The 15,196-nt window shown below is 41.5% G+C and overlaps 1 protein-coding gene across 1 annotated transcript in view; it reads left to right on the top strand.

Annotated features, from left to right (window-relative positions):
- Gns (glucosamine (N-acetyl)-6-sulfatase) overlaps nucleotides 1-10,166 on the top strand; it is a 40,144-nt gene extending 29,978 nt beyond the window's left edge. The window contains exons 12-14 of the mRNA XM_047551076.1: nucleotides 3,127-3,237; nucleotides 4,423-4,583; nucleotides 7,589-10,166. Coding sequence (XP_047407032.1) covers nucleotides 3,127-3,237; nucleotides 4,423-4,583; nucleotides 7,589-7,667 — 351 coding nt within the window. The 3' untranslated portion in view covers nucleotides 7,668-10,166. The remainder of the gene's footprint in view (nucleotides 1-3,126; nucleotides 3,238-4,422; nucleotides 4,584-7,588) is intronic.
- Nucleotides 10,167-15,196: the final 5,030 nt, after the last annotated feature.

The raw sequence follows: 15,196 nt of genomic DNA, 5'->3' as shown, positions 1-15,196 counted from the left end.
TTCCCACCTGTGAATGTGCCATTATGAGTGTTTTGCACTGGGGGCAGCCAGACAGGTCATCTAGGTGGCGAGTAGATGTGTTGGAGAATGGGAACCAGGCTTCCATTTGGAGTTGACTGTCCTGACACCAAGTGTTGGGACACAGTAAAGAACTAACCACAGGTGGAATAACACAGCCTGTAGAATACATGAAGAAGTAAGCCAGAATAGGGCTGGGGTTGTGGCTCAGTGGTAGAGCACTTGCCTAGCACATGTGAGGCACTGGGCTCGATCCTCAGCACCACATAAATAAAGGTATTCTGTGCATCTACAACTAAAAATATTTTTTAAAAAGCCAGAGTTAGATCACATTTTGGTGACAAGAATGCTCTTAAATGATTTACCTGCAGATGATTCCCACAAGGCTCATTTTAGCTTTTTTTCTCTGTAGGATAGTAGTCCATTAAAGTGACTCCATTGGGTATTTCCTCTCCTTGCCAACCTGTACATTTAACAGATGCTTATTACATCAGTGCTTATTGATGCAATGGTGCATCCCTGTACATCAAACAAATCCTTCTCAATTTCAGGAATCACATAGACCACAACACAATAATTCTGGGTGACTTGAATGCACCGCTGTCACCACTAGATAGATCATCCAAACAAAAACCATAGAACTTAATAACACAATCAATAACCTAGACTTAATAGACATATAGAATATTCCATCCATCAATGAGCAGATTCACTTTTTTCTCAGCAACACATGGAACCTTCTTGAAAATAGACCATATGTTATGCCACAAAGCAGCCCTTAGGAAATGCAAAAAAATAGAGATACTGCCTTGTGTTCTATCAGATCATAATGGACTGAGAATAGAAATCAATGACAAAATAAAAAAGAGAAATTACTCCAACACCTGGAGACTAAATAATATGCTATTGAATGAAACATGGATAACAAAAAACATCAGGGAGGAGATAAAAAAATTCTTACAGGTCAATAAGAATGATGATACAACATATCAAAATCTCTGGGACACTATGAAAGCAGTACTAAGAGGAAAATTCATTGTATGGAGCGCATTCCAGAAAAGAATGAAAAGTCAACAACTAAATGACCTAACATTACAGCTCAAAACCCTAGAAAAAGAAGAACAGAATAACAGCAAAAGTAGTAGAAGACAGGAAATAATTAAAATCAGAGCTAAAATAAATGAAATTGAAACAAACAATTCAAAAAATTGACAAAACTAAAAGTTGGTTCTTTGAGAAAGTAAACAAAATAGACAAACCCTTAGCCACACTAACAGAGAATGAGAGAGAAAACTCAAATTATTAAAATTTGTGATGAAAAAGGAAATATCACGACAGACACCACTGAGATACATAACATAATGAGAAGCTACTTTGAAAATCTGTATTCCAACAAAATAGAAACTACTGAAGACATTGACAAATTTCTAGAGACATATGCTTCTCCCAGACTGAACCAGGAGGACATACATAATTTAAACAGATCAATATCAAGCAATGAAATAGAAGAAGCCATTAAAAATCTACCATCCAAGAAAAGCCCAGGACCAGATGGATTCTCAGCCGAGTTCTACAAGACCTTCAAAGAAGAACTCCTTCCAATACTTCTCAAAGTATTCCAGGAAATAGAAAAGGAGGGTACCCTACCAAACTCACTCTATGAAGCTAATATCACCCTCATACCCAAACCAGGAAAAGACACATCAAGGAAAGAAAATTTTAGACCAATATCCTTGATGAATATAGATGCAAAGATCCTTAAAAAAATATTGGCAAACCGTATCCAAAAACATATTAAGAAAATTGTGCACCACGATCAAGTGGGGTTCATCCCTGGAATGCAAGGATGGTTTAACATCTGTAAATCAATAAACGTAATCTATCATGTCAATAGACTTAAGGATAAGAATCATATGGTTATTTCAATTGACGCAGAAAAAGCGTTGGACAAAATGCAACACCCCTTCATGCTGAAAACACTAGAAAAAATAGGAATAGTAGGAACATACCTGAACATTGTAAAGGCTAGTTATGCTAAGCCCATGGCCAACTTCATTCTTAATGGAGAAAAACTGAAACCATTCCCTTTAAAAACGGGAACAAGACAGAGATATCCTCTTTCACCACTTCTATTCAACATTGTCTTCGAAACTCTAGCCAGAGCAATTAGACAGACCAAAGAAATTAAAGGGATACGAATAGGAAAAGAGGAACTTAAGCTGTCCCTATTTGCCAATGACATGATTCTATATTTAGAGGATCCAAAAAACTATTCTAGACCTCATCAATGAATTCAGCAAAATAGCAGGCTATAAAATCAACACCCATAAATCTAAAGCATTTTTATACACAAGTGACGAAACAGTTGAAAAGGAAATGAGGAAAACCACTCCATTTGCAGTAACTCAAAAAAAATAAAATACTTGGGAATCAATCTAACCAAAGAGGTAAAACATCTCTACAATGAAAACTACAAAACATTGAAGAAAGAAATTGAGGAAGACCTTAGAAGATGGAAAGATCTCCCATGTTCTTGGATAGGCAGAATTAATATTGTCAAAATGGCCATACTACCAAAAGTGCTATACAGATTCAATGCAATTCCCAATTAAAATCCCAATGACATACCTTACAGAAATAGAGCAAGCAATCATGAAATTCATCTGGAAAAATAAGTACCCAGAATAGCTAAAGCAATCCTTAGCAGGAAGAATGAAACGGGGTATCGCAATACCAGAACTTCAACTATACTACAAAGCAGTAGTTACAAAAACAGCATGGTATTGGCACCAAAATAGGTAGATCAATGGTACAGAATAGAGGACATGGACACAAACCCAAATTATTACAGCTATTTCTTGAGAGGAGGTTAGCAGAGAGAGGTGGCAACAATCTACAAATGGTACAAACACAACACATATTCCTTAATCAGTAAGGAACAGAGCCTTGAGTCTGTTTTTTTACTTATTGGCTTCTCTGTGGAAGGTTTCCTCATTTCTGCCAAATTCCATGTTTGGCTTCAGCTAACTTATTTGCCCCTGTAGGCAACAAGGTTTTTGTTACCATGGAAGAACAATCTTCATTTTAACTTCTTAAATATCCCTACAGCAATGTTTCCCAGACTGTGTTTGTGAAGATGCTTACAACAATACCTATGCTTGTGTGAGGACGATGTCAGCGTTATGGAATTTACAGTACTGTGAGTTTGATGACCAAGAGGTAAGAGGAACTTCACCTGTACCTTCCCCACCCCTTTATGTATTGCTAGTGCTTTACTGGTTAGATGTGGTGACATGAGAGTAATTCCATGAACTTCACCTGTACCTTCCCCACCCCTTTATCTATTGCTAGTGCTTTACTGGTTAGATGTGGTGACATGAGAGTAATTCCAAGGGTGCTTTCTAGGGAAGATGTGTTTCTTCTCTGCACTTTTAGTGTTTCCTTCAGTTAAGAAAAATTCCGTACAGCCATGCTTCACTTCTCACTGTGATCTTTCTAAATGCGGTTTTCTCCTCTTACACCACTCTTCAGACACAGTTCACTTTTTTAGAATGATTCATGCCTGTTCCTTTCTTAAAAAGTAGCTGGGGTAAAGTGAAGCACTTAACTTCCATGGCAGTGAGAGGAATTGGAGTCTTTCCTGGAAAGCTGATAGCAGCTGACATTCAGGAATTCCTGTTCCTACTACAGCACAGTCCAGTGCTAATCAAATAGATTATAATAGATTATAATTATGAATGATAGTCTGAGGACAACTACTGGGAGGTATTGTAGGCAGCAGTACCTACCACCTACCTATCATTTGACACCAATTTGGAGAGCAGTGTACAGATTAGAGGGAGAAGTACTGATCTTACAATTATGTCTAATGCTAGAAATAACTAATATTGCATCCTTCCCCTATTGGTGATATTTTTAAAATAGGAAAACATGTGAGTAGCTTAAATTGGGGCACTTTTCATATCCATTCTTATTTGAGTCTCAAAATTCTGAGGCAGAAATAAGCCTTCAGATGTTAATTCTCACTTCAGTAGTTTCATTACGCAGTCTTGTTTTAGAGAGCCTGCCGTTGAGGGCCCTGACTTCAGTTCTCTGCTTTAATTATTGAGGGTAATTGGTCTCCTCTTACTGCCCTCTGTTGACTGCCTGAAGGCTCGGGGTGCAGGTGGTCCCTTTCCAGCTGGAGCTATAGACCCAAAGCCATGGATGCCCAACACAGATGCACCATCGTCTTAAATATGCAGTTGGGCTCTTTAAGGATTTTGAGACCAGATGCTGTACTAGCGGGTGTTGGGTTTTTTTCCTATGTCCTCCCTTCCATTTAGAGATACTTCACATTTGGAATATTTCTTTAAATATAACCTTTTTTTTTTTTTCTTTCCATCATCCTTTCATTTCCTCTAGGTGTTTGTAGAAGTCTATAATCTGACTGCAGACCCAGACCAAATCACTAACATTGCTAAAAGTATAGACCCAGAGCTTTTAGGAAAGATGAACTATCGGTTAATGATGTTACAGTCCTGTTCTGGGCCAACCTGTCGCACTCCAGGGGTTTTTGACCCCGGGTAAGTTTCCTCTGTCTTCACTTTGCCAAGCTGTCTCTAGTTGTCATGCTGTCCTGGAAGAAAAAGGGAGTCCTTTGGGTTCTTTCTGCATTGACCCGAGCCATTCTGCTGGAGAGGGAAGACTGTGTTCTTACTGCCTCCCCATGTCGTGCTGGGAAAGTAAGCTGTTGGAGAAAGTTGGCTCTCCACTGCCCTGGTGCATTAGCTTCAGGGACACTGCTGTCCTGCCCAGGCTCCTCCTCCTGCCCTGCTGCTGTGATTCTTGTCATGGTACCACTTGGTTGAACCCTTGGCATCTCGGGCTTAAGTAAGCTCTGACCCAGTGCTGCCCTGTTCTAGGCTTTCCAAGAGTACATGCCTTCACCACTTTTCTCAGAAACAACAACTATGGGAACTTGAATGTTAACCTGTAAAGTTTATTAAACATGAGAAGATAGGTATGATCTCAAGTATTGAAATATGTAGGTCCATTGCCAAATATGAATATAAAGATGATTTTCACCTGCCAAGTCAGATTTGTTGTTACTCCTCTCCTGTTACACATTGCCTGGTCAATAGGACACAAGGTGTCAAACATGGTGCATTTAAGATGCCTGTGGCAAGAGGCACTCATTTATTTTATGCTTGAGGATTAGGAAGTTTAAAAACTGTAATCAGGAATGGATTATTTCAGTTCTTACACCCTTGATTTTAAGAAGGCAGTGAGGTCCTGAGTTGATGGGAAATTATAATTTAATTATAGCCATCTTCATAGCAAATTTTATCTTCAGTTCACATGAGAAGAATGACTATATATGAATAAGAAACTGGATTACAGATGGTTTATTAAAGAAATATGTAAGTACTGAACATATAACCAAAGAGACAAATTCTAGTACAGTAAAACTGAATAACAGGACTGGGGATGGGGCGGTAGCTCAGTGGCAGAGCATTTGCCTAGCGTGTGTGTGTTAGATTCCCAGCACTACAAAAACCAACAGAAGGGGCTGGGGATGTAGCTCAGTTGGTAGAGAGCTTGTCTTGCATGCACAAGGCCTGGGTTCAACCTCCAGCACCACAAAAAAAAAAAAAAAAAAAAAAAAAAAGAAACCTAGATAACAATGTATACATGTGTAAATGTATTCCATACATGTGTATAATTATGTTAATTAAAAATTTTTCAAACAGTTCAAAAAAATTAGTTTTAAAACGCTAGATTATAATATTTATCATTTTATCTTTTGCACTAGATAACTTTTTAAATATAGATAACTATTAGTGCAGTGATTGGTTAAGCATTTTGACTGCTCAGCTTTGGTCCTTCTTCCATGATATAGAAAGTTTAATCTCTGAAAAGCATAGGACTTTTGGGTGGCATGTGTTGATTTCGCAATGTCCAACTGCTACTTAACTCACAGTATATCAGACCAGATGTCTATAGCCCTAAATGCTTTTCCACCATTTAGTCCTTGGCTAACTCTGGGAATTCAAAGCCAACATTTAAATCCTTGACTAGAAAGTCGGGGGACTTGGACCTCTTGGATTATGACGTATGGCCACCCAGTCCCTGATCACTTGGCTGCTAAAACAGACCTTTCATGTCTGCATCCAATAGGCCAATGCAAGGCAGATGTGGGAGCTGCCTTTTTTCTTCTGAGTATCTGGCTTCTATTCCAACAACTGTTAGAAGGATTCAGTTACAGAATTTTCTTGTAAAACTCAGGTAAATTTCAAATGAGGAAATTGGCTGGAGTTGTGATTTGCCCTTGGATTACCATATAAAGAACTGATTCCACGTGTTGTTCTATTTCCCAGACAAGTTTTGTTAACTATAACTAATTGTCTTAGTTACATTGTTGAAGCTTATAATTAAAGTTTTAAATTCTGTTTTTGCAGGGCTATTGTTTGCCTGAGTTATTTTAAACCCTACTGATTTTTTGTTTGAAATTCATTAGCCCTGATTATTATTTCCTAGTAAATATTAAAGCTGAATGGTTGGGACAGATTATGTGGCCTGCAGTCCCTGAAAATATTATCTGTCCCTTTACAAATGTGCTGGCCAACCACTGCTCTAAACTAATTTATCCTACAAGATAGGAAGTAAGAGTTGAATATCATACTTCCAGCCTGCACACCTAAAATCTTTCTGGCCAGTGCATATTCTTTATATCTACTGAGTCCCAGTCAAGTGACTGACTATTCAGCATTCATTCTGCCTCTGTTCTGGAGTGGTAGTGGTAGGTTTTTGTTTTTTCTGTGTGCCGTACATTTTACATGAACACCTATTTTTCTTGTGGGCAGAGCTCATCTAAATTGTGAGCCAGATTCAAACACATCTCAGCTGCACACTTGTGCTCTTCTGTGTCTGTCTTAACTATCAAAGAGGAGAGGGCTTTGAAGCTGCCAGCAGAGCTTTCAGCCTGGGTTAGGCTCTTGCCCTCCATCTGGCTGCTTTATACCTCAGGGATTACCCCTCCTCCCTCAAAAACAACAACAAAAAAACAAAAAACAAAAAACAAAAACGTGTTGCCTTATGACACCTTTTAAGATTAACCTTCTGGTTTTTCTCCCCTCAATTTATACTATATGAGCTTAGGCTTGCTGGCTTGTGATAGGAAGTTTTTGTTTTCGCGTGCTGGGAATTGAACACAGATTCTCACACATGCTAGGCAATTGCTGTACCTCTGAGCTCCATCCCCAGTCCTTCTTAAAATTTGAGTCATGGTCTCACTAAGTTGTTGAGGCTGCCCTCAAACTTGCGGTCTACCTGCCTCAGCCTCCAAGTAGCTAAAATTACAGGCATGCACCACTCTGCCCAGCAGAAGTGAGTTTTTTTGTTTGTCTTTGTTTATCATGAAATGTTCTTACTATTAAGTTCGTGCGTCTTATGCTATAGACTTTCTCAGAGTTTCTTCTGGTGATTTGTTTTCTTCTACATCCCTTCCTGCTAACCTTTCTGCTGAATAACATTCTGAGGAAATAGTGTTTAGCTAAAGTTCATGTGACAATCCTTTTATCATCCCCAGATACAGGTTCGACCCTCGTCTCATGTTCAGCAATCATGGCAGTGTCAGGATGCGAAGGTTCTCAAAACATCCTCTGTAGCGACCATGCCCTGCCTCAAGTTGGATCCCTGCACGACTCTTCCTGATGAAGTGACTCTCATAGGTGTCTGTAGCTCATCTTTGAGACCATGCCTGGAAGAGCTCTGGACTGGTTCTGTTTTAAGTCCTATTTGAAAAGCAACCCAATCAGCTGACTTCCTCGTGCAACATGTTAAACTGTGAACTCCACCCATAGGTCAGGAGTGGCTATCCTTGGTCTCTTTCTTCAGATAAGGAACACCCCTGAGGTCTTTGTTCTCACCACGTCCTTTCTGTCCTGGGGCCACAGTTCTTGATTATCCCCTATGTGGTCAAAGTCTGAATGTGTAAATCCATTCAGATAAATGGTAACCCTTTAGGGCAAAAAGGTATGAAAACCTTTGGTTTATAACTTGACCTAAAATCAAAGGACCGGCACACACTTCAGACGGAGCACCTCACTATCAAAAATACTAACATCACATGGCTTGAAGAATAACCCTCAGAGCTGAATCATCTGATTATAGAACAAGTACCTTTGTTTTTAAATAAGTAGATAACATTGTTTATAAAATCCATCACAGCGTGATAGGTGACAAATTTAAAACATGTCAACCAAGTTGTTTCTTCGGAATTCTGTGCTAGTGCTGCATTGAGTGAGGGCAGTAAGCTACGGTAAGGCTGATTCCAGGTCACTCTTGAAGGTGATGGCTGCCTGCTTTCCAGTGGCTAACCCTGTGGTGTGCCAGTCAGCAGTATTGAGGAAAGGTCTCTTGAGACTTCTCTCTCCAAAGTGGCAAGGTACAGAGTTGGGGAAGGTGTGTTCCTGAGGGCCTTCGGTAGGCCAGGCTCTTGGGACGACAGTTTGAAGGGCCAAACTTGGGAGGAAGCAAGTGCCTGTCCCACAGGAACCTGGCTTATCAGTGCCACATGTGAAGTTGTTTGGACTCTATTTTGCTGTCATCCTGTCATTTGTTTTAAGATGTAAAATGCCCTGTAGATGATGCACACTAAAGTAGCATCAACTGCTTCATCCTACTTCTTCTCTCCTGAGTTTCTGGAATCTTATTATTCATCAAAATCAGAATTTAGATTTCCTCACTGCTTGGAACACTTGTGTTCTTGTTTCTTGGCTTGAAAACCAATTCCATTTCTAATGCTTTCTTCACAAGAAGGCTAATTATAGGTGGGACAGCAGGGGAGGAAGAGCTGTGGTTTATAACCTGTTCAACTCAGGCAATAAGTGATTTTAGCTTTATTTAAGTCCTGTCGAGCTTTAAGCACTTCGTAAGACATGGCCATAAGTAACTTTTCTAACAGAATTCCAGATAGCCATGTTGGGTTAGTAGCCATTGGGTTTATTCCTTTACCTCACGTGACCCCAGCAACTGTGGTGGTACCTAGAGGTGAGTAGGCCAATGAAATGAACACCTCTGCTGTGAATGCTTTAGAGAAAGTTTAAAAAAACAAGTGTAACTGAAAGCAAACTACAATGTTGAATGTGGGTATGGGCTTTATTCTCCACTTTGATTCTTATCAGTCAACTTTGACATTCATGAAGGTTGACCATAGTTATTCCCAAATAAAAAGAAACCATCTCTTACCAGGTCTTGGACTGTGATGTCATATTATTCAGTTTATGATGCTGGTTCCTGAAAGCAGGTGGAATCTAAGAGGGACGCAAGTCGGCTGCCAGCAGCGTCTCTGCCACTGCTCTTGCGTCCAGCTGACGTGTCTGGGGGTGGGATGTGGTGAGGCCTTCCCTGTACCTCTTTTAGTTTTGGTATCTTTCCTAACTAACCTTAAAATAGACCTCAGTTTATAGCCTAACTGACTGCAGGGTGCACTGGTGTTTTCAGAACGTTTTTGTACAAGGGACCCACTTGCAAGAGGCTTGCCTTGTTCTTAATGTACTGATTTGGATTTTGATTATTTTCCCTTTTAAGGTCAGGTTCATGTCTGTTGGTGCCCTGCAAAGTAGAGGACCATAAAACCATTGGGAATGAACAGAGGCCTTAGGAATGAAGAGATTTTTGCCTTACAACATTTCCTGTTACAAAGTTCTCCCCCATATATGATTTTAAAGTAGGGAACACATTGAGTATCTTTGAATTTGACAAACGGTGCTTTTGCAAACACATTTTAATTGACAACTAGGATTTTTGTACAAAATAGTAATTCTAGCCATAGAAGTTAATCTGTGAGAAATGTTTTTAAATTTATTTTTAAGTATTAAGGATTAGTGCTTTTTGAATGAAAGCTAACTTGTCCCAGGATCCTTAAGAGAAAGCAAAGGGGACTTCAACTGATCCACCAGGGGAATTAGATGGGTATATTTGGGCTCTTTAGATTTACTACTTTGTTCCCACTGACTTTTTGTAAATTCCTGTGTTTGCATCATCTGTTCCTGGAGATTACTCTGCCCTCGCTGTGTCATTGGTCATTTCACTTAGAAAGTGCCCTTCAAAGGACCCTGTTCACTGCTGCACTTTTCAACAAATTAAAATTTATTTCTGTTCTAGTGGGAATGTGTCCTTTGTTTTAGTCCATAACAAGTAATTGACAAGATACTTTTTATTCTTGATGCTATTTGTTTTAACCACTCTAATAGTAGCACAAATAGGACATTTCCTCAATGGATTGTGTAGTCTAGATAGCTCTTATGTACCTGGTTCATAGTGTTTGACAAGCCTTAGTGAAGCACCATGTAGCCTTGGAGAAAATCTTTACTGATCATTTATAACTATGGAGGGAGGGGTAAAAAAAAAAAAATCTTGGCTAGCTTTCAGGTAGGTAGACGCAGCTCACTTTCAAAGACTTTGTCTCCAGACTGTGGCCCACTGCCCTAATGAATGACTTCAGGGATCAGCGGCCTTTTTCTTAAAGGGAGAGAGAAGTGGTATTTTGGGCTTGCAGGTCATGTGCTGTCTGTCACAACTAAACTCCACTGTTACAGCAGATGTAGCCCTGGACAATACATAAATGTGTGTGCTCTGATAAAACTTTGTAGAAACAAATGGGGAATAATTTGCCAACCCCAGACCTAGCAGGTTGCCTCATCCCAGCAATTCTGAAGACCAAGTAGAAAATGAGAGGGTCCCCATAGAGTTGGTAGATTACCAGAAAAACAGGTGACTTGGGTAGATCACAGTGTCAGAGTAATAAGGGCCTGGGATTTTTTTGTTTTTTGTTTTAATGTGGTGCTGAGGATCAAACCCAGTGCCTCACAGGTGCTAGGCGAGCGCCCTGCCACTGAGCCACAACCCCAGCCCCCTGGAATTTGATTTTAATCCTTACAAGCTAACCAGTTCATCTGTTTCATGGATGCTGGTGTCAACCTAGGCATCTCATAAAGACAGGACTTGCAGCACAGTGATCAGTGTGAGCCTGTCACTGCACTCTTGCCCCGAGTCCCATGGGTGTGATGCAAAGGGCCCACCTTGTGAATACCTATGCACACAGTGGGTTTTGTTACATGAAAGGAACACTGAGCCTGGAGAACCTGTTCTACAGCAAAGCACCAAGCACTCCTGCTCTTTGCCCCAAAAGACCACCACCTCATTCTCAAAGTTGCTCACTATGCTCACGATCCTGCATAAAAAGCAATTGGAACCTTTGCATATCCTCAGCAACAGTGCTTGGGGCCCATAGTAAATATCTCTCCCAACAACTCTTAGCTGCAGGGGATCACCTGGCTGGATGTTGCCCCTTTCCTATCTCCAAATCAGGCTAGCAGATAGTAGCTCTAAGACAATAAATGCTTAGATGTGGGGCCCACCCACACACCAACCTGGACTTAAAGTCTAGGAAAATCTAATCAATGGGCACTAGTCTATTAGATTTCAAGACAGAAGGTATTAAAACTTAAAGTAATTAAGGAAAAACATAAGGCTGAATGTCCAGGTCAGACTTGCTTTTGAGAGCTACCTACTCTGACCTTTGTCTGAATACTGGAGAAAAGGTGAAGAGTCTCTAATCAGTAACCAAGTAAAACAAGATGGCATAAGGCACCCATAAAATTGCCAAATTACTATCATAAAAATAGGAAATTATCGCATTCCCTCTGGCCGCAGAGAGAGACACAACAAACGTCTGAAGCTTTGGAAGTTTATTGTGCACAGTCTTCCTTTCTTTCCCTCTTTTCTTTCTCTCGCTCTCTTTCCCTCTGCCTAACTCTCGCCTGCTCCGGTCGCTCCGCTCCTCCCGCTCCGCTTCTCCCGCTCGGCTCGCGTCCTCGCTCGCACTCTTCTTCCTCGCTTCTTCTCCTACTCTCAGCTTCTTACTCCCAGCTTCCGCTTCTTCAGCTTACCCCTTACTCCCCCACCCACCAAGCTTATATACACTTTAACCAATCAGGGGAGAGCACACGAGGTAAACGCGCGGACAGCTGCAGGCATAGAATAGGTACACGAGGGGGGCATGCTCTAATCACATCATTAACTAGCCAATCATTGGAATTCGCTGGTTGTTTACTGTATAGCTGGCCGCTTTTGGCTCAGTGCCAGGCGCCATCATGACCGTGCCCAAGGCTGGGGGTCCCGGGAACCCCGACAGGAAATTTATTTAACATCGTCATGACAAGCTATCAGCAAGGAGAATGTTGACTTATAAAATGAGGACAAGTTCAGACTCAGACCCATCTCTCTAACTTACCCATCTATTCACACTGAGACTACCCTGCCCTATAGAACCAAACTCCCTACAGACCGTTTCATCTTTCTTACCACCTGTGGATTCAAAGGGCTGGTCATGTGCATACACTGAAATCTGCTGAGGCAACAGCCAACAAACAACCCAAAGGACATGAACTGAAAACATTGTGGTGAAACCTCTACTGCTGGCCTAGGAATCACTACATAAGATGGGAGCTAAATCCTAGAGTACCACAGAGTAGGTAGAGGACAGTTCTAAATCTTAGTCTTTAAGAGGAAGATTGATGACCACTGCCTGTTTAGCCTGCAGCTCCGATGGTGAAAGGACCTCAGGGGATAGAGGTATAAAAGGTGCTTCTAATTACCATCTTTTTGTAATGAAAACATCCATAGGGTGGGGTTTCCCTCCCTCAGCTTAATATACCCAAGCTTAGAAAGTTAAATAGCATAAGGATTTCAAAGATCTAGCTTCCAACTTGTTTCTGGTGCGGAAGGACTGTATCCAGAGTCACACATGCTACGCATGCACTCTATCACTGAGCTACACCCCAGTTCCAAATCCATCTTTCTCTTAAAATCTAGTGTCTCCTTTATCTATGAAGGAATTATGCATCCCTTCCTCGTCACATGAGTGCGTACTCTGCCTGGTACTGAGTTTTGTTACGAAAGGGAATTATTTTATTCCTCTATGACATTAATGTCCGTCCTTAAGAGAAATTACACAATCAGGCTAAGAAGTGCCACTACCATTCAAGTGGCTTCTTGCCCCACTTGACAACATTGCTGGTGGAAAAGAAATAGAGGGTTCTTCTCTTCACAGCCCATTATTTCCAGCATGGCTACAGTAGCCAGCCTCCAGGACAACTCCTAATGATCCTATGTAGTCCCAACGCATGAAGGTTGGTCATGTGACTGGTAGAATAGGGAATGAGATAATATGTGACTTGAGAATAGGTCATAAAAGATGTGGCCACTTATACCTTGCTCTCTCTGATTAGTTTGGTTAAAAAATGCCACCTTATAAGGACACCCATGCAGCCCAATGCTAAGTTCCACCGGGTGAGGATCTAAAGCTCTCTGCAAAAGACCAGCCCCAACTTGTCAGCCGTGTGAGTGAGAGAGCCATCTTGGAAGCCTGTTTTCTAGCCCTAGGCAACATATTAACTGTAATTTCAGGAGAAACCCCCAAGCAAGGATCATCCAGCTAAGTTGCTCCCAAACTCCTGCCCTACAGAGTATAATAGATGTTTAATATTGTTTTAAGCTGATTTGCATAATTTGTCACATATTTAGCAACATATGCCTAATATAGTGACCAAAACGGTTTACCAGGAGAAACTGGGACTTGTGCCAAAACCCATCCAATTAGGAGTACCTGGGACAGGGTAAAGCTATCTTCTCCAAAGGGGCAAAAGTCTTATTTTTGTGCACTACACACCCAAAGACTATAAATAAACACTGGTTCCCAGCTATTGTTACTAAAACTAAGCAGAAGCATCTTTGTTGGAATGGTTGCTAAAAAGTCCTCAGCAGATGTTGGAAAATATTTTAATGGCTGGCAGGCTCCAGTCACAAACCTGTCTCTCCAGTGGGTCTCCAGAACTCCCAAGAGCTGGTGCGGGGGAGAGCAGTGGCCCCTTAGCAGCTGCAGCATGCCAGGATTCTGCCTTGATTTCTGCGCCACCTGTTGTCACTGTCCCCTCCCGTCCTCCCAACACAGGGGAAGCAACTCAGATACAAGAGAAAGTAGGAACCTTGCTCTCCAGTCCTGGTCTTCCAGCATCTTCCCTTCCAGATGATGTAAGCAGCAACCTTATGAAGCCTGAAAACAGGACAAGTAGAATGCTTTATAGCACTAGTTTCAAGTCACTGCTAAGGACAGCTTTCAGCCTCTGACTACTCTCCTGGATGCCCCCACAGAGATGAAGCCCACTATGCCACACTGGTTCTCCACAGCAGGGCACAACAAAAATTCTAGCCCCCAGTCATCCTGGCCCTTTCCCTCTTCCTATAATGCCATGAAAAGCCCTTCCCGAGTTCAGCCAAAGGTGAGCCCTGCAGGAGAGGCAGGAAGCTGCAGGAGGATCTGTCTGGAGAGGAGTCCTTTCCTGGCTCCAAGTTGCCCCACTGGCTATCTCCAGACCTGTCTGAAAACTAGTCCCACAAACTTTGTGCCCTGCAGCTAGAAGAGATGCAAAGAGAGCCGAATAGACAGGTCTCCAGGAGAGAACCATCTGCAGGGAGAATTTACATGCATGCAAACACTAGCAACAGAAGTCAAGGCCCCCAGGCAGCACACGGTCCCCTGGTCTGGATCATTCAGTATCACTCTCTGCCTTATGCCGACTTGACAGCTGGGGCATCCCCAGACCCAGCTGCTTTGGGCACTTTGGTTTGAACTTGTCAGGGAAGAAAGACAACACTTTGTGAATGCATTTATGTGGAACAAAGGGGAAGGCCCTAAATTATTCCCTGGACTAAGAATCGCCCTAGAATTTTGAATATTCTGTTTTAAATTAATTTCCTTCCCTAACCATGATTTATTTATTTATTTATTTGTGTGTGTGTGTGTGTGTGTGTGTGTGTGTGTGTGTGTTACTGAAGATCAAACCAGGGCCTTGAGCATGCTAGGCAAGTGTCAACTACTGAGCCACATTCTCATCCCAGCATGAATTTTTAAAACAATAATGACTTGGCAGTGGCCGCTGTCCACATCAGACTCCACTTGCTCACACACCCTGATCTGCTCCTCTACAACCATGAAGACAAATTCCGTATGGATGAGGTTGAAAAAAAAATTGGTAAATCAAAATTTCAGAAGGCAGAACTGCAAAGAGAAAAATCCAGAGTCCTTCAAAAGCAATGATCAAACAGGAGAAGCAAGCAGGCAAATTGTAAT

Source organism: Sciurus carolinensis, chromosome 4, assembly GCF_902686445.1.
Source record: "Sciurus carolinensis chromosome 4, mSciCar1.2, whole genome shotgun sequence".
In the NCBI taxonomy this organism is placed as follows: Eukaryota; Metazoa; Chordata; class Mammalia; order Rodentia; family Sciuridae; genus Sciurus; species Sciurus carolinensis.
The sequence above is the reverse complement of the archived record's forward strand: the minus strand, read 5'-3'. Positions and strand labels throughout refer to the sequence as shown.